General features: G+C 43.8%; 2 protein-coding genes across 2 annotated transcripts in view; one reads left to right on the top strand and one right to left on the bottom strand.

Annotated features, from left to right (window-relative positions):
- Window positions 1-3,602: 3,602 nt before the first annotated feature.
- Window positions 3,603-7,231, top strand: SIGLEC15 (sialic acid binding Ig like lectin 15). Its single transcript, XM_063293186.1, has 3 exons — window positions 3,603-3,733; window positions 5,504-5,887; window positions 6,843-7,231. Exons 1-3 carry the CDS (start codon window positions 3,670-3,672, stop codon window positions 7,229-7,231), a joined length of 837 nt encoding a protein of 278 aa, XP_063149256.1. The 5' UTR covers window positions 3,603-3,669.
- A 9,223-nt stretch (window positions 7,232-16,454) lies between these two features.
- Window positions 16,455-18,597, bottom strand: part of EPG5 (ectopic P-granules 5 autophagy tethering factor) — an 89,293-nt gene continuing 87,150 nt past the window's right edge. The window contains exons 43-44 of the mRNA XM_063295872.1: window positions 17,924-18,038; window positions 16,455-17,207 (exon numbers count right to left, since the gene is read on the bottom strand). Of these exons, the coding sequence (XP_063151942.1) occupies window positions 17,025-17,207; window positions 17,924-18,038 (298 nt within the window). The 3' untranslated portion in view covers window positions 16,455-17,024. The remainder of the gene's footprint in view (window positions 17,208-17,923; window positions 18,039-18,597) is intronic.

Below are 18,597 nucleotides of genomic sequence, written 5' to 3'. Positions count from 1 at the left end.
CTTGTTTTTTTGTCCTGTATTCTGGAACACCTCTGAGCCTTTCTGCCCTTTCTTCTACATGACCCCAGGGGACAGCTGGAAGGAGGAGGAGGAGGAGGAAGAGAAGCAGGAGATGGCAACAGAGAAGTCTGGCCAGAACAGGCCTTCCTCTGTTGCACGTGAAGCCTAGAGGACTGCAACCCATTATTTAAAGTAAAAACCCAACAACCACTCTTTATTCCCTGCAGAGAAAGAAGGTCTGGGGGCTTCCAGGCCCCCCTTGCAAGAGCCATAGTGGCCAAGATGGTCCTTGGAGATTCTGTTGCCATGGAAACCCAGATCCCTGCCCCACGAGAGAGGACGGAATGCTGCTTTCCTCCCACCGCGCGGAGATCAAGTGCACAAAGGGGAAAGTCAGCAGGATCTCCTGGGACGGCAACCGTACCCCCCACCCCTTTGAGGCCTCCTCCCTAGGCCGCCGGTGGAAATTTCCTTGCTGGGAAAATTCCACTGCCCTTTTTATAGAAGACAAACACACCGGAGTCCGGCGTTTATGGCTTGGCACATTTTAAAGCCGGGTGGAGCCGCTGCTTCAGCAGAATTGCCATCGTGAACATCCTAAAATTTGAGGCTGAGATTTTGGAGGGGGTCAGAGGGGGTCGCAAGTCTTTACTTTGATCCAGGAGGTGGTGGGGTATCAGCAGAGGCAGCATCGGCAGGCAGGGTCCCCTCTGATGAGGTCATCCGGATGTGCAGATGTCAAAGGGGTGGCCAGGAAATCTGATCAGAGGCAGCCAAGCAGTTCTTCTTGCACTGGACTGCTGAGCACACAGCTCAGGCTGAAAGTTTGATTTTTTGCACCTTCCCAAGGCTGGGACTGCTCTGTGCCCAAATCCTGTGCCTGGAATGCTAGACCTACTCATTGTCCAGCTCAGTGGCTCCATTGGCATCACATGCCTAACCTGGTTAACAAGTGAACCCCCATTCTGCACATGCCCAATATGCCAAACCTAGCCAGATGAGCTGGTCCCACAACATGCAAAGTCACACAGAAGAAGCAAAAGAAAACGAAATGTAAACACAAATAGCAAGTCACATGTTGTGGGAAGGTAGGCGTTTAACTGATCTGATTAAGCAAGTTACAGAAACACGGCCAAGCACAAGCAGCTTCTTACATGAAATGTTGGTCAAACAAAAATTTGGCACAACCAACCCTACAACCCCATTTTGACTTTTTTCCCTTCCATGCCTCTCTTTCAAAGGAGTGGAAGAGGTGAATGGGAAGGTCCAAAGCTTCAGGGCCAAAGAAGGAAATGCTTCTTTACCTAATGCAGAGTCAATCTGTGGAATCTGCTTCCACCAGACGAGGTGATGGCCACTGGTGTGCCCATTTTCAAAGGGGATGGGAGAAATTTCTGAAGAATGGCTGCTTAGCTCCTTGATTACAAAAGGCACATCTCGAATCCCAGGTGCTGGGCAATAAAAATGTCTCCTGCCCATGCATGTCTTTCCCAAAGACACCAGGTTGGCCTTGGCCTGGTCCAACATCGAAGCTCCTTTTAGCTTCAGATGTTCTACAGGAAATAGAAGCCAACTGCTTCTCCTCTAAACACCACTGCCCTCTGGTGGCAGCCTGAAGCTCCTCAGCAGTGAGAAACAAGCATGCAAGATGAAAACCAGACCAGAAACATCCATGGGAAGTGGGGGGAGTCAAAAAAGTCAAGATGGCAGCCACAACATTGTGACTGAAGCCCCACCATTTTTTTTATGTGCACCACTCATGTGATGCATGTAAAAAAAAAAATAGGGACAGGGCTTCAATCATGCAGTCAGAGCCACCATCTTGGCTTTTTTGACCCACCCCTCTAGACACCATTGCGATTGAAGAGCGTAGAGGCCAAAAGAGAATCAGAAAAGGAACAAAGATGAGCCATTTTAAATATTTGGCTTTTTCAAATAAGGGTTTGGGGATGGGACAGGAGGTCACCTGATGCTTACTTCAATATATTTGGGGGCCAGACCAAGCCATCTTTATTTCTCCATGCTTTTAAATATGTTAAATACATTCAAGCTGCAATAGCAGCTTTTGGTTTTATTTGTACTGTATTGCTTGGCTTTAGGGCTGTTTAAATTATTGACTGTTAGCAGCTGTTCTTACTGATTTTTCCAATTAATCCCCCTTCCCAGATTTTATTTTGAACTGCAAGATAAATAAATGAGACAGACAGACAGACAGACTATATACAGGAGATAGAGATAGAGATAATAGGGATGATAGAGGTACAGGTGGAGGTAGAGATGAGAGATAGAGAGAGATGATAGGGAGAGAGAGAGAAAGAGAGAGAGAGAGAAAGAAAGAGAGAGAAAAAGAGAAAAAGAGAGAGAAGGAGAGAACCAAGTGGAGCAGTAACAAAATAAGTAGTCCTAAACATCTGGACTAGGCATCAGGCTAGTGCAGGTATTTGTGACTTTGCAGAGATTTTCTATTTTCACAGGGGACCTTTCACCTTTCACAAGAATAGCTTTATTTATTAAGTGTTTATGACAAAATGTAGTATAGTCACAAACAACTATACATTACAATTAATTATAATGTAATAATATAAATTGAGGATGCTGCACATCATCTGTAAATCAAAGCATCCCCAAACTAGAGCCTTTTCTCATTAGTTTCAGCCTAGCAGCAGCTTCAGGCTTACCTCACAGTATTCCCAAAATGCTAGTCTTCTTCCTCCTTTTTCACGTCCCTTTATCCCACACTTTTCCACATCATGAAACACCAGGATCTGGAAAGTATGATTAAAGCCATGCTTCATCCAGCATCTCTTTCTATTGCCAATGCAAAGACTAAGGAGTACCAGTGAGGGAAGGTTAGTGAGACAGGAGAAGTAAAATACCCTTCAAGTTGCTCCTGGTGGCTTCATGGAGGTTCATGTTGTCTTCCTGGTAACTCCATGGAAGTGGTTCTCCACTGCTTTGTTCCCAGTTATTCTTTGACTTCCCAGTCTGCAGACCTGGGATTTTCTAGTGGTCTCCCATCCAAGTACTAATCCTGCTTAAATTCCAAGTCTGGATGACATTAGCCAAGTGCTGAGACAGTTTGAACATTGGTTGATTGATTATATGCCATCAAGCCTTAGCAACCAGACAGATTTTCTCCAGGAGGATCTGTCCCTCATCTGGTCCTTCAGGTCTTCCAACAGTCTCCCCATCCCCAGTGTAACTGAGTCCATCCACCTCGCTGCTGGTCGTCCTCTTCTTCTCTCTCCTTCTGCCTTCCCATTCATTAGAGACTTCTCCAGAGAGCTGGGTCTTCACATCATGTGTCCAAAGTACATTTTTTTCTCAGGAACTCACACACACACATACAAGCCACAATGAGGCAGCCCAGCAGGACTTTGCGGGGGGGGGGGAGTTTGAACATTAAACCTATGTAATCTTACAACTTCACTCTCAGCCTGCCTAAAAAATAAGAAGTGGGTGGCTTATTCATTCCATGGTTTTTGCACTCATCCCCACATGATGACTTTTTTTCTTTAAAAAAAAAGTCACTTGACCAACCCCCTTCACTCATCTCTTCCAGGGTAAGAAAAAGTCCATCTGCCTGCATTCTGCAGAGAGTGGGGGAAATGCTGATGGGGCCCTGAGTGGATCCAATCAATCAAGTCCAGAAAGAAGATTTTGGGGAGAATGGCTCAGAAGATGGAAAGCCATCCGTTTTTTCTCACATGTCTGCTTTGCCTCTTTGACAAAGGTAAGTCTGCACGGTCAGCATTTCTTCTCTTGGGCAGAGACCTTCAAAGCATCTGAGGATGCATAAAGAGGAAGAGTTGTACATATGTCTTGACCTAAAATGCTCTCAGCTGGCTAACTCTGCTGGAGACAGAATCACTGAGTTATCAAATGACCTTCAGGGCTGTTTGTCCCTGAGTTTCTCAGGGTTGACATTTGCAAGAGATGCAACCGTCTAAGCATCTTACACTTTGCCTTGCAACTGCATGTATTTTACTCCAGAGAAGGGGAAAGCTGAACCATTCTACTGCCAAGTATTTCCATCTCATCCTTCCCCCTCCGGCTAATGTAAACCTTTTCCGTGTTCTAGATTTGCAGATCCAGATCCGGAACTGATCATGATTTATTATAGTTGCACGTTCCACCTTTAGGTGGGCACCCAAAACTGCAGAGTGTGAAGTGAAGGATCAAAGGAGTGTTCCTACCAAGTCCTTTGTCTGCATTAAAATTTTCTTTTTTGCATCATCTCCTTTGAAACATGTGGAGCTCTGGCCAGTTTCCATAAAAGGGCCTTAGATGATGCCCAGGTATTTAAAGGAGGGACATTGCTCTGTTAGTTGGGCATTAATTGTCCATCTATGTTTAGAAGGTGACTGTAAATATCATTTTACTTTGAAGGCAAAATAAAAAATAAATCCAGATATACTAGAAGTACATTGGAGGAAAGGAAAGCAAGACGGATAAACAAATGCTTCGGCTTCCTCGTTACACATTTTGAGAGGATATGGGGAGATGTAAATCCTTATCTGGGTCCTTCAGAGGAAAAGCAGAGTGAGCTGTATGCCTGTGGACTCCAAGTTTGATGCCAGCCTCCTTGGTTGAAGTTTGACATGCAGTGGAGCTCATTGGTATATATATTTTAAAAATGGCTCTGCCCAGTATTAAAATATATATATATCTTACACCGAGTCTATTCACTGTTCCATCTAACTGATGCCTGGATTCACACAAGATGCTAGAGTCGCTATTCAGGTTAGGTGTATCATAGAAAAGGACCAGGATGTCAGAGTAAGCCATGATATTGTTCATTTGTTTGGGCATAGCATTTGCTTGTTGTTCACCCTAACCTCAGTTTTGATCAATGGAGACTTTCACTTTATGCTTCTTAGTAAGGTAGAGAAGATGTGGATAGTTTACAGCCTTAATATTTATATCACATGCAACGTTCTCTACTAACAGAAAAGACAAAACACTAGCCAATTTAGGCACATTTTGGCTTGCCAAGTGTGGTCAATCCCAAGATGCTCATGCTGTTCCATGCAGACTAGATCTCTAATCCAGAAATGACCAAGTGGCCTTCTGAACTGGAGGTTTCAGAGACTAGATCTCTCCTCTAGAGATGACTCTTCAAGACCATTTACTGTTTCCTGCATCCCACCAACTAGAAAGTACAGGTAGCATACTCACACGCACTTGTGGTTTTTTCAAGCTGTCAAGTTAAAAAATGACCATTTGGTAGCAACTTTTGGAAACACCCAAAGCATTTGTGGTTATGTGGGGTTTCAGTCTGAGTGTACCTCTGCTGTACCAAGACTTCAGTCCATTTATCCCAATACTTACCAGCAGTGGACCTGCAGCTGACATTTCTCCCAGCTCTGTTCTCTGAAATCTTTAAAAATGAAATAGAAATTCTATTAATTGACCCTAGAAATTTAAGTAGACCAATGCATGATGTACCAAGTGCACTGTTTTCTTGGTGAAGGAAGGACCTCACTTCTTACTTTGCTCCTAGGTATGTCTTCAAAAGGGTGGTCCATGCACGTCCCATCGGAGGTCATCGGTGAGGTTGGCAAGTCTGTGGCCCTGCCCTGCACTTTCACTCATCCCCACAAGATGTACGACAAGGCCTTGACCGCCATTTGGCGCGTGAAGGAGCCTTTCAATGGGTCAGTGGTTTTCAAGTGTGTCACCCACAGCTCGAGCGACCTCTGCAGAACTACTGTTGGCTTGAAGAACAGATACAAACTCTTGGGAAACCCGAGGCAGAACAACCTCTCGCTCCAAATCGACAATCTGAGCTGGAATGATAGCAACCGATATTTCTGCCGGGTTGAATTCTCGGGGGATTTGCATGACAAATACGAGAGCCGGAGTGGGATCCATCTCCGCCTCATAGGTGAGAAGATGTGAAACCCCTTGAGGAGGGTGTCTTTAAGCAGAACTAGGAACAGATGGCAGGAAAAGGAACCATCCAGGCCCACCTCTCACCAAGGATTCCCAAGATTCCAGAGATCCTCCAGTGCCTTCATAAAATTGCTGCCTATTCCTGTTCACGTAACTTGACCTCATTCTGGAGTTAACCAACTGGACTGCAATCTTATCAAAAGGGCTAAGTCATAACACACTAAGCCAAAGAGGAAAAGGTCAACCCAGGTTCAAATGAGTCAAGCTTAGTCTGTTGTGCACATTTATCTGCTGGGTTCTTCATTGCCTTGATTAGAGATGTTGTATGAACACAGCTAGTGTGTATGAGCAGCAAAGAGGCTGGAAAAGGGTTGATGGGGTCCATTTGCTTCTCCTCCTGTTCCTGGGCAAAGGGGTGAATTGCTCCTCCAAAGCCCAGTTTGCACGTCCACCTCTTGAAGGCATCTTGACCAAGGTCACACAAGCTGCTAAACTCTAAAGTGGCTGGTCTGTTTGTGGCATGCTGTATGGCATGAAGCCAGCCATTTATAGTATGTTCAATAAACTAGAGCAAAGCAAGCCATGACTTGCTGCATTCCATTTTGGTTTACTCCACAAATCATATTTAAAACTACCTGTGACTTGGTGCAGTGTCTGAAGTCTCCAAAATTAGACCAGGCAATGTGCAGAGGCTACAAATTAGCCTACATTCAAGCTTTGCTGCTTAATTTCAAAAGCTGTAAAGCAGTGTTTTTCAACCTTGGTGACTTTAAGACATGTGGATTTCAACTCCCAGAATGGCTGGCTAGGGAATTCTGGGAGTTGAAGTCCCCACATCTTAAAGTCACCAAGGTTGAAAAACACTGCTGTAAGGGAAGGGAGAGACTATATTACAATGATATATCCTGAGTAATACTTTATTGTTCCTATTTCTGGATTTTCTGCAGCTGCCCCCAGGATTATAAATATCTCTGTCCAGGCTGGCCAGGACCATGACTTCCATGCCAAGTGCACGGCCGAAGGTGAACCGCTGCCCTCCCTGATGTGGGCTGGGCCCCTGTCTGGAAATGCCACCTCAGTCTCCAGCACAACTCACCAGATAACCAAGGAGCTTCGGCACCTGACTCATGATGGGAGATACACCTGTGTGGCTTTGAACAGCCATGGCAGAGCAGAAGGGACTGTCTACTTCTACAGGTTCAAAGCTGGCAGTGGCTCCTGGATCATGATTCTCTTGTTCGTCACCTTGGGGATTAAGTTGCTGGCTCTGGTGGTGATCCTGGGGATTGGGGCCTTTTGCAAGGGAGGTATGTATCATTCATTTAAATGCCAGTGATGCTGCTTCTCCAGGCTAGATAAAGAGAGTGGGCAGACTTGGCCTGAGTTCAGGCAACTGGTAAATCACAGTGTGGGTTGCTCTTTCCTGGCTTAGTGTGTTGCATAAACCCTGACAGTTGTAGCTGATTCAGTAAACTATGGTACAGCAACTCCTTGTTTAGTGACTACCTCGTTTAGCAACCATTCACAAATACGACAGTAATAAAAAAAAATACTTTCTGACCAATGCACTTGTACCACCAAATTTCATGCACCAAAAGCCTTCACTGTGAAACTGACTAAGGTCTGGTCAGTTTCAGGCGGCAGCAAGGTCAGAGCTGAGCTTGTTAACTTGTGGTTAGCACTTTGTAGGGAAGTGCTGTGCTGTGGAGAAAAACAGATTAGGAAGAGATAGCTTTTTCAAGCACTCTCTCCACCCTGCGAGGAGGCGAAAAAAAGGGGAAAAAAACAGGTCAGGCACAAGACATTGTATGAGAGAACTTTATCTGAATGAGATGGCAGCAACCAGTGATCTTTGCAGTGTCTCTCTCCCTGTCACGTGTTCACTTAGTGACCATTTTGCCTAATGACCAAGTTGTTGGAATGGAATGTGGTTGCTAAACGAGGAGAGGGTGTATAGCAAACCATGGTTGACATGTTGCATACACCCAGAGAGAGAGAATCATTAGTAAAATGCAGCAAGACTGGCTTTAGACATCACCTAAACCACAATCTGGTTTGTTTGGCTTAGCGTGTTGTGAAAAAACACCATTATGGTTTATGAACTGTAGCTTACACACAGGATCAAAGGTTTGCACAGTCAGTTCTCACAGGTTGGTTGCAATTTATCCAACATGCTAAGCTTGGTTAATTTTAACCTTTGTTCTTTTCTGGTGTGGTGGTTTGTGTGAACACAACCAGTTTGGTTGGTTGGCAGTTCAGTGTGTTGTACAAACCCAGCTTAAGTGTGTTGGGTGAAGACCATCAATATATGATTGTTTCCATTATCTGATGCAGATGTTGAGGGGGCAGATGTTGAGGTGTGGCCAGCAATGGCAAACTATTGGAGAACTAGTGTGGCTGTTCCTGCCCTAACCAATAATGTCGTATCACCTGGGTTGAAGAAGGATCCATCTATTGCTCAAATAGAGACATCTTTTCAGCTGCAAAACATCTCAGCCAAGCCCAGGTGCTTCAGCCTTACTTCCAAACTTAAATCAACATGATCTTTCAAGGAAGAAAACCAGCATATCAGAAAGGAGGCTCAGCTAGAGCCCTTTGTCCCCATTTCTAGTTTTTAAAGTGAGAAGAACCTTTAAATGATGTGGCCTTGAAGTCTATCACCCTCCATATGGAACCTGAAGTAAGATGCACAAGTCAAGGGCTTGCTATCTAGTTTATCAGGGACCTGGGCCATTTCAGCCTTTTCAGTATGATTGCTCTTGAGCATCTGGGAATAGTTCAGCAAGAAACACGTGCACATTTTCCATCAGTTTTCTTACCTTTTGCATTACAGATAACTTTATGGTCCCAGCCAGCTTTTCACGGTAAGAATCTCTTGTGTCTTGTTAAATAGAAGCACATTTCTAGAAATTATGGATCTCATGGTCGCTTCCCAAATCTGCCAGTGGCTTTCATATAAGTCAGAAGGAAAAGGGAGGGCTTGCTTGGTAGAACTTCTATTGGACAGAGCTGATATTCCAGTCCTTGCATTCCTGATAGGATGCCACCCACAACTAGATCTTAAAAAACAGTCAGCCAGCCAGCCACCTTGATCTCCTATCACTGACATACAAAATTGGTGCATTTAGTTCTTAGAATGAAGCCAAAGTCTACTTAAAAAGTGAAAACTGAACCTAGTTCCTGGTAGCACAAAACTAGTCAATGAACTCTGTAGGCTAATAAAATAAAACAATTCGTCAGAAATAGCAGATTCAAAATTAGGGTGCAGCAGAACAGCTGAATCAATAACTCATGAAATAAATGGACTTTCCTTCTAGAAGGTCAGATTAGGGCTGTTCTGGAAGGACATTCCTTACTGCAAAGCTACTACTGTCCATGAGCATCCACCTGCTTCCCTGTTAACACCATTCTATCATTGTGAGCTATAATAAACCATATTATTTATGGTTTGGGGTGTACATGTCATTGATGGATCTCAACAAACAAGAAGTGGACAATGGGAAATCAGTTCTGATGTTGCCAGAGGAGAAAAGGGGAGGAGAGGCAAAATATCCAGAAGAGGATGCAAATTTCCATTTCCTTCTCAACAAGTGACTTGGGGCTTTCTGCAGGATTACTAATGAAATCCATTTCTTCAGGAAACAGAAAGATCAGCATAACTGAGGCATCTAACTTGGGAAACAGTGAATCATGGTTCCTTTCTCAAAGAACAGAAAAGAGAGCAGAAATTTTTTGCATATCAGATACAGGGGGAAAAACGGGTTGGTCACAGCCTTGTAGAGAATAACACCTGTTATTTTAATTGATGTTTACAATTTCACATTTTAATTTTACCATTTCACATTTTAATAGCTTCACCTACAGTTGTAATGGAAATGATCCAACCCCCATTGTAAATCAGGTTGTCAAAAAGTACAGACTTTCAGCTGTTTGCAATGAACAAATCAAACAAAAGCAATTGAAATAGCTCAACATAACGAATGCTTCAAGTGGTGTCCCCGAAGTCAACTGAAAATGCAACTTCTAATGACTTCTCCAGCCTCAAAATTATTCAACCCCTTCATGGCAATCATCTTCAGTACTTAGTAGAGCACCCTTTTGCTGTTATGACCTGCTGCAAACAAGATACATAGCCAGACACCAGCTTCTGGCAGCGTTCCTGAGGAATCGTAGCCCATACCTCATGAGCAATGGCCTCCAGTTCAGTAAACTTCTTGAGTTTGCGTGCTGCAACCGCCTTCTTCAAATCCCACCAGAGATTTTCTATGGGGTTCAAGTCAGGTGACTGTGATGGCCACTGTAGAATCTTCCAGGACTTCTTCTGCATCCAAGCCTTAGTGGAATTTGAGGTATGCTTGGGATCATTGTCCTGTTGGAAGGTCCAATGACGCCCAAGCTTCAGTTGCCTTACGGACAGCATTACATTTTCTCCTAGGATTTCCTGATACTTCAGTGAATCCATCTTGCCGTCCACATGCTGCAGGTTTCTGGTGCCAGAGGATGCAAAGCAGCCCCAGAGCATCACCAAGCCACCACCATGCTTAACTGTAGGCAGAGTGTTCTTTTCAATGTACTAAACACAGAAGGTTTCCATGCTAAAACTCCAAGACATACACCACTACTGACCCAAAAGCACAAGAAAAGTCACCTCCAATATGCTCAAAATCTTATCAATAAGCCACAGAAGTTTTGAGATTCTGTTCTGTGGAGCGATGAAACAAAACTGGAACTTTTCGGCCTGATGGATCAGCGGTATGTCTGGAGGAAGAAGGATGAGGCATACACTGAAAAGAACACTCTACCTTTAAGCGTGGTGGCTCAGTGATGCTCTGGGGCTGCTTTGCATCCTCTGGCACCGGAAACCTGCAGCATGTGGACGGCAAGATGGATTCACTGAAGTATCAGGAAATCCTAGGAGAAAATGTCGTGCCGTCTGAAAGGCAGCTGAAGCTTGGGCGTCATTGGACCTTCCAACAGGACAATGATCCCAAGCATACCTCAAATTCCACTAAGGCTTGGATGCAGAAGAAGTCTTGGAAGATTCTACAGTGGCCATCACAGTCACCTGACTTGAACCCCATAGAAAATCTCTGGTGGGATTTGAAGAAGGTGGTTGCAGCACGCAAACCCAAGAAGATTACTGAACTGGAGGCCATTGCTCATGAGGAATGGGCTACGATTCCTCAGGAACACTGCCAGAAGCTGGTGTCTGGCAATGTATCATTTGCAGCACGTCATAACAGCAAAAGGGTGCTCTGCTAAGTACTGAAGATGATTGCCATGAAGGGATTAATAATTTTGAGACTGGAGAAGTCATTAGAAGTTGCATTTTCAGTTGTCTTCGGGGACACCACTTGAAGCATTCGTTGTGTTGAGCTTTTTCAATTGCTTTTGATTTGTTCATTGCAAACAGCTGAAAGTCTGTACTTTTTGACAACCTGATTTGCAATGGGGGTTGAATCATTTCCATTACAACTGCAGTTTCCCATAGCAAAGGGTGGGAAGCTTACAAACCACCAAAGGAATTTCAGCTACCCTAGATAATGGATGAAGGATTTATGGTCTCTCTGGATGTTAACTGACTACAGTTGCTATCATCCATGTCTCCTGGGCATGTTGAGTGGGATTAATTGGGTTTGGAGAACTTCATGCTAGAGGTAGGCAGAGCTTGAATGAGACATCAAGATGTCCATTTATAAATCCTGCTTGAAGATGTCTGAAATATCTCAGTCAAGGATCCCAAAGGGTAGCAGCTGTTGTTACACAAAAGCTAGCTACCATCTCTGGAAACAGATCAGAGAGTTGAAAGAGGGATGAGGGAACAGCATGTTCATGCTACCATGAGAATAATTCCTTCAGGTCTACTCCAATCAAACCAGGTTTTATGAGATTTGGAAGCAAAACCCTGCTTTCAGATGAAACCGGAGTGAGCTCATTGGTGTTTCTTCCCAAATGTTCTCAACTCTTTGAAAATTTGTCTCCAAGACTTTGGAAGGGTAGAGCCTACCTTCCCTAAAATAAGACCATCCAGCTTTTGTGGGCTGCAACACTTAGAACGTTATCAGCAGTCACAGGGGCTTTAGAAGTCATACTTTCACATACTTTCACATGCGCCATATTGAGGGAGCCTAGATCACAGGACACATGGAAATGGAGCAGTTTGGACTATTGCGAGAAAGGTTCTATGTTAAAATACACTGATCTAGATGATTCAACAGCAATACAGCCTGAACATTGCTTATAGATTGGAAAAATGTTGGGTGTCTATTTCCATTGGAAAGTTAAGCACCTGGTTAATTATCTCCTATTGAAATCAATGAGACCTAAGGATGGGGAGAGAAATCAATGGGAGATTGTCTTGATGGTGCCCTTTCATTTCTACCATCGTATCTTTAAACTGTGAACTGGAAATATGTTAAGCTTATCTTGCACATATGCTGCTAACGGGGGTACTTTCGTTCACAGACAACCAAGGCAAAAATCTCCATACGAAAACTTCAATGAGAGAATCAACACCATAAGTCAAAGACTGGCCCCGGAATCCAGAGTAACGCACACTTGTTAAAGATCCAGTCTAGGGCTCACTGTCTTTCTTTTATCCAAGGAAGTAAAGGCCCCATTCAAGTTGCAACTGTGACCTATGTCTGTGATAAGAACTCAGTGGTTAAAACTGGCAATTATTCAACATGGGTGCCAATAATGGAATTCCTGGCAATTCTGCTGTGGAGAACTTCTTACCGTAAATACATCCAACTGTGGAGAAGACATCATTACCTTTCATTTCTCAACGTGGTGCTTTCCATCCATTCTGCCTGGGGGACGATGAAACCTGCAGTTCAACACTTCCTAAAGCCACCAGCTTTACTCTTCCTGGATTGCTCCACAGAGGACTTGAATGTTACAAACTTCAGTGTTACTTTGTACTTAGTCCAATCAATGGACCTTCTAATTTAGCGTTGTCTTTCTCAGCATTCCCTTACCTGATGCTTCTGCAGATGAGTTGGACCACCACTCCAACCTCCTGTTATGGCTGGAGATGATGGAAGTTGTAACCCAGCCACCCTAGAGGACATCAGGGCAAGAAGGGAGTCTCTAACTGACTGGCAGCAGCTTTCCAGATCGAAGTTATTATCCGTTTAGGACTTTCTAGAGCAGTGTTTCTCAACCTCAGCTACTTTAAGATGTGTGGACTTCATGCTGCCTGGGGAATTCTAGGAGTCCACATATCTTAAAGTTGCCAAGGCTGAGAATCACTGTTTTAGAGACAGGAACTCTTTATCTTAGCTTTGTCTTGCCTTTAAAACAAGGTTCTTAACTTTTTTGGGCCATGGACCCCTTTGAGAGTCTGGTGAAATCTATAGATCTCAGAAAAATATATTTAAACATATAAAATAAAATACATATAGATTATATTATAAAGGAAACCAACCGAGCTCAAATTCAGTTATCAAAATATTAAAAAATAACAAATATGTAACACGTGCTTCTTTATGAATCCATTAAATCAATAACAAGCCAAGCTAATTTTCCATTAGAGGTTAATGAAAATAAAGCTGTATTTTTTTTTCCCATCCAAGTTTGCAATCTCCCTAAAATCTATCCACAGACCTCAGGTTAACAATCCCTGCTCTGCAGTTCTAATTGTGCTTCCTGGAATGTGAGCTTGCAGCTAAGCCACAAAAAAAAGCTAACTTAAGTTAAAACTAAGTTTCACATCTTCCACAAATGCAGCCACTAGATCTTTGTAGCATTAACACAATTTACAAAGGGGATCAAAAAAAAACCAAACCACCTCACCCAAGGACTGTTAAACAATAGATCGTGATTTGCTGCCCAGGTTGGGAATATGGGAATAATAGGTTATTTACCTGGATTCTGGAGGGATGTTGGGTAACAGACCTTCTTCCTTTATCTCAAATAGTAAGAGCCGCAGAGCACTGCGCCTGAGAAAGATCTACATCTGCAGGTGAGTTGGATACATATATTTGCAGTTATAAAACTTCGTATTCCATATGCTTGTATGCCGTTGGGCCTCCTTGCCAAAGCTCGGCATATATTTCTTTTATTTTTATTTTTTACTTCACTTCACTTCACTTCCGTTATTGGCTGCCCAACTCCAGTGCTTTGATTCTTTCACTGTCACCTCAGCCTGAGGAGAACAGGAAGGGATGGACATTTCCATTCATCCCTTCCTTTGGCACCAGTGACTTTACAGAACCTACTTGAGTGCCTCCTAAGCTATAGCTATTTTATAAGCTACAAAGATTCTGGACTGCTAGAAAAAAACAGAATGGATAAAAATCCTTCATTCACTGAACATGTCCAGTGGAGTCTTATAACCCACCACCCTGATTCTAGAACTGGCCATTAATCAGGGTGATGGCCATCAACCACCAGAGGATGTGAGCAACCTTTGCATGTGTCTGTCCTGGCCATCTTGCAAACATTTTCTTCCTAGCCCAAGGGTTTTAAAGTAGCCCTAGAAACACTGACTTAGCTACCATAATGCCTTCGTGTTGACTGCATGTTCACCCAATTGTTGGTTGTTGCCAGCTCTGCTAGGCAAGTCCTGATGACCACACCAAGCGTGTTATCTATATTTCCTCCAACTCTCTCGAGATACTGCAAATTACTGTAGTATGATGGTTAATGTGTTGGACTTTGACCAGGGCATCCACCATGGAGCCCACTGGGTGACTCCGGGCCAGTCCCTCTCACTCAAACCCACTTCACAGGGTTGTTGTTGTTATGATGGGGAAAATCACACACCCACATCCTGCTGTGTACATCACTCTGACCTCTCAGAGGAACACAAGGAGACCAACACAGTGAATAAATACACGTATGTCTACATACACTGGTATGAAAGTGACGTGGCAAGTCCCTAACAAAGCAGTCTCAGTTCAGTTTGCTGTTTCTCAGTTTATTTCACATGGTCCTGATAAGTAGGGACCTTTAAACGCACATTCTGTACAAACCATATCCCAAATGATCATGCACACACACACACACACACCCTGCACTTCCACAGATTTGTTCTTTCAATCATAAACACCGTGCCAAATAAAAGCAACATTAGAGAAGATGCCTTTTTGTATGTGTCTCTCAAAAAGAAAAGCAGCCTTTGTTCCCCACTTGTGAGGTCTGCAGAAAGAGCCTTTGAAACATTAAACACTTTCCCTTCTATTCACATTGCTGTTTTGATCAACGTACCACAGGGACCACGTAACATATCCATCTGGAATCCACCTCTTTCTTCTGAAGATGCTCCTGCAAAGAGCTGATCTGCATTAATTTGGTGAGACGAGAAAGAGAAAAGCAGCTAATTTTGCAATAATTAGCTGAAGGCAATCACTAATGCTGCAACTTTTTTTTTTTGCCAGTGTAAGATGCAGATGAGTCAGGACAGGCTGTTAGGCAGAAAACCTCATCTGCTAAGCGGAACTAAAGGTGTGAAAATGCAATTACATTTTCAAAAGGAGACACATTCTCAATTTTACTGATGAGCTCAGAAAGAAAAGGGTTTTAAAGTAAAGGTGGGAAGGGAAAGATTCCCTGAGCAAGCAATGTGCACAGCATTTGACACAACCTGTTCAAATGGATGAAATGCTGGCACAGAATGATCACAAGGGCACGCTAAGCCAAGCAACACTATGGCCTTGATTCACTTTTGGTGCTCTCTGAGAGCTGAAGCCTCCTGAAACAAAATAAGCCTCTGCACCAGTTAAATAGTAGATTGCCTCTAAGTGGGTGTGTAAGTGTGGCTGATAGTATCAAAATAAACCGGGTGACCCAAAAGGGAGCAGAGAAAAGAAAAATGTACGGGAGTGTTATATTTGGACATGTTCTGGAGCAAGACAGAGAACACTGCAATTTCTCCCATAGAACGAATGCCCTTATTCCTATGGCAACTACAAACATCTGTTTTCTATAAGAATCTGCTTATTGCATAGACCAGTGTTTCTCAACCTTGGCAACTTCAAGATGGGTGGACTTCAACTCCCAGAATTCCCCAGCCAGCTATGCTGGCTGGGGAATCCTGGGAGTTGAAGTCCACCCATCTTAAAGTTGCCAAGGTTGAGAAACACTGACATAGACTAAAGCTATGTAGGGCTCTAGCTTCATTAATCCCAGTTTAATTTACTGGAAGTGGGAGTAATGATGGGTTTAGTGTCAATTAATTTTGTCAGATTGCAGAGAGAAACAAAAACTATTCAACATGATGGCATAGTTTATGAGTAAAGCATCCTGCCACAGGCAAGAAGAATTCTGTGAAACTGATTAACTTTCCCAATGGTATCATTGCAAGAAATCTATATTGTTCTAAGTTCAATTCTCTTAAGGGCAACCCTATAATTTTAATCAAACTATATATTCTCCATGCTGTTGAAAATACTGTGGTTCACTATATTTCGTGATAACTGAGTCATCAGGAAAACGAGTGATTTATTCCACCCAGATGATAACAAAGTCAATTTTGTGACTCCCAGAACATATCCCTTCCTACCATCCTCCGACAGATAAATCCAGCATTGCAGACAGGGCAAAACAGTCTCAGATTTAGTTCACAGGCTGAACCTATTTATAACATCCAAACAATGACAAACATTCAGGTCAGGCAGAGAAACAAATTAAGCAAAGCAGGAAGTCACGGACAATCCAAAATTTTGATATGGAAACAGGCCCACAAATTTCCCACTGAAAAAAGAAAAGAAAGGAGGATGAGGAGAAAGAAGAAGAGGATGGCACAAGAGCAAAGTTCAGCTGAAAAAGTGCAAGTGAAAATGAAGTCAAAGATAGTGTTGTCAAAAATGGACACTGCTGACCCTTACACAGAGCAGACTGTAGACCTTGGCTTGATGCACCTCAAGATTGTTCTCCTGCAGTGAAATGTCCTGTGTTTTGAAATGACCAGCAAGCCAAGTGCTTCCCAACAGTTTTCAAAGGAAAGCAATAGAAGCTGAAGCTCGTGTTCAAACTTTCAACTTCGTCCTTCCTTTCTCTCTTCGTCTTACTTGACCAGCGGAACCTTGGGAATGCCAGTCACTTGTGCAACGTTATCGCTGGCTGTAAACTGAATATAATCCGTGATCACAGCGAGAGGCAGGGGCCCCCTCACTTGCTTTCTGCTATCGTATAGCATCCAAATAACGCACTTCTGCATACAAAGTGTTGAGGAGGATAGCCAAAAGGTTAGTCCCATCGTGAAGGCAATGGTGAGAGTCCTTGATGAACTGGGACGCTTGGAAGATCTGCCCCTGGTATTCTGCGTATTGTTTGTTTGAAGCCAGAGAGTCCAGAGCATTTAGTGCCTACAAGGACAGAAATCAGTTGTGTCAAGCGGATGGATTAACGAAGCAAGTTGTTCCTGCCTGAGTTCTCTTGCAACACAGACTTCCAACTGACAATCCATCGTCAGCTAACAGAAAACGTAGGAGTGATACAGGATTTGGAGGAATCCAAAGCACTCTCAGAAAGCTTGCAGCGGGGCCTATGGTTCTCGAGATGCTGCGGAATGGCCGCTCCTAGCACCCTACAGTGTTGGCCACGCTGGGTGAGGCTGCCGGTGCAGAGGAGGACAGAGATAGCTTTGAAGAAAATATGTGGCAGCTGTTACAAAAGCATCAGCCTAGCCTGGAATGGCAGGAAGGGGTGAGGAAGAAACTCAAGACTGATCTGCCCTGATTCTCTGGGTTATAAGAGGGAGGGAAAGAGGAACACTGTCAGGCTTTCAAGATTCTCTTATTATACTCCATAACTACCGTATAAAGTAGAGTCCCAGTAGTTGCTGTCATATCTGTTTCCTGAGCTAGTCTATCCCAAAGGGCTGATACCTGGAATTTCCAATTCAGCAACACGTGAGGAGCCCCTGACCTCCACCTGCCCCCTAGACAATCAAAAAGGTATCTGCAGAGCCTCTTGCAGAAATGTAGCCTTAAGAGTTTCCTACAAGGGTTGACTTTAAATAAACTACCACACGGGAGGCAGGGTCAGACCAACCCCTGAAAGCACCGAGAATCCAACGGACCTGTTGAGCTTTAGCAGAGAGCTGCAGTTCCAGCCCAGATCTCAGCCGAATCTGATTCTCCACCGGCACCTGCACCAGCAGGAAGGCAGACATGCTCCGGGCGACCACACGGAACCTGCCAAGAAAAAAGCCAGAGAGGAGAAGCGACATAAATAGGTCACTAGGAGCAGGCTCTACACATGCTCATTCTTTCTCTCACGCGTGCACACACACAGACACACACTTTCCTCACTATTTCTCCCCCAACTGCGGAATTGCAGTCAACTTCATGACTATATTGCCTGACATAACATCAGGAACAATCCTACTCAGCTAGGAAATAATTAAAGGGGTCAAATGGGTGTTACTTCATCTGTGCAGGAAGGGAAAGACAGGCAGGCGTGCACGCGCACACACACACCCCTGTACTAAATGGAGCATTCCACAATAATGATAAGGACACAATACTAGGCAATGTTGGCCAGTCTGCCACAAGCACACCTGAAGCCCAGTTTTACCTGAAGCATGCTTAAGCTATTCCATGTAACCATGATCTCTATATTAGAAACCACCTTGCAAACCAACATACTGTTGCTTGATTCACAGCAACTAGGAGGTAGACACTGGCTCCCATTCAGGATGCACATAATTAATTCTGAAAAATTGCATTCTAGTGCCCTAAAACACTCACGTAT

This window comes from Candoia aspera, chromosome 2 (genome assembly GCF_035149785.1).
Source record: "Candoia aspera isolate rCanAsp1 chromosome 2, rCanAsp1.hap2, whole genome shotgun sequence".
NCBI lineage: Eukaryota > Metazoa > Chordata > Lepidosauria > Squamata > Boidae > Candoia > Candoia aspera.
This window is presented reverse-complemented; position numbering and strand designations above follow the sequence as displayed.

Coding starts and splice junctions, on each gene's coding strand:
- SIGLEC15 (XM_063293186.1), top strand. CDS start 3,670: ATGGCTCAGAAGATGGAAAGCCATCCGTTTTTTCTCACATGTCTGCTT. Junction 3,734..5,503: donor GCTTTGCCTCTTTGACAAAG/GTAAGTCTGCAC, acceptor CTTTGCTCCTAG/GTATGTCTTCAAAAGGGTGG. Junction 5,888..6,842: donor GATCCATCTCCGCCTCATAG/GTGAGAAGATGT, acceptor GATTTTCTGCAG/CTGCCCCCAGGATTATAAAT.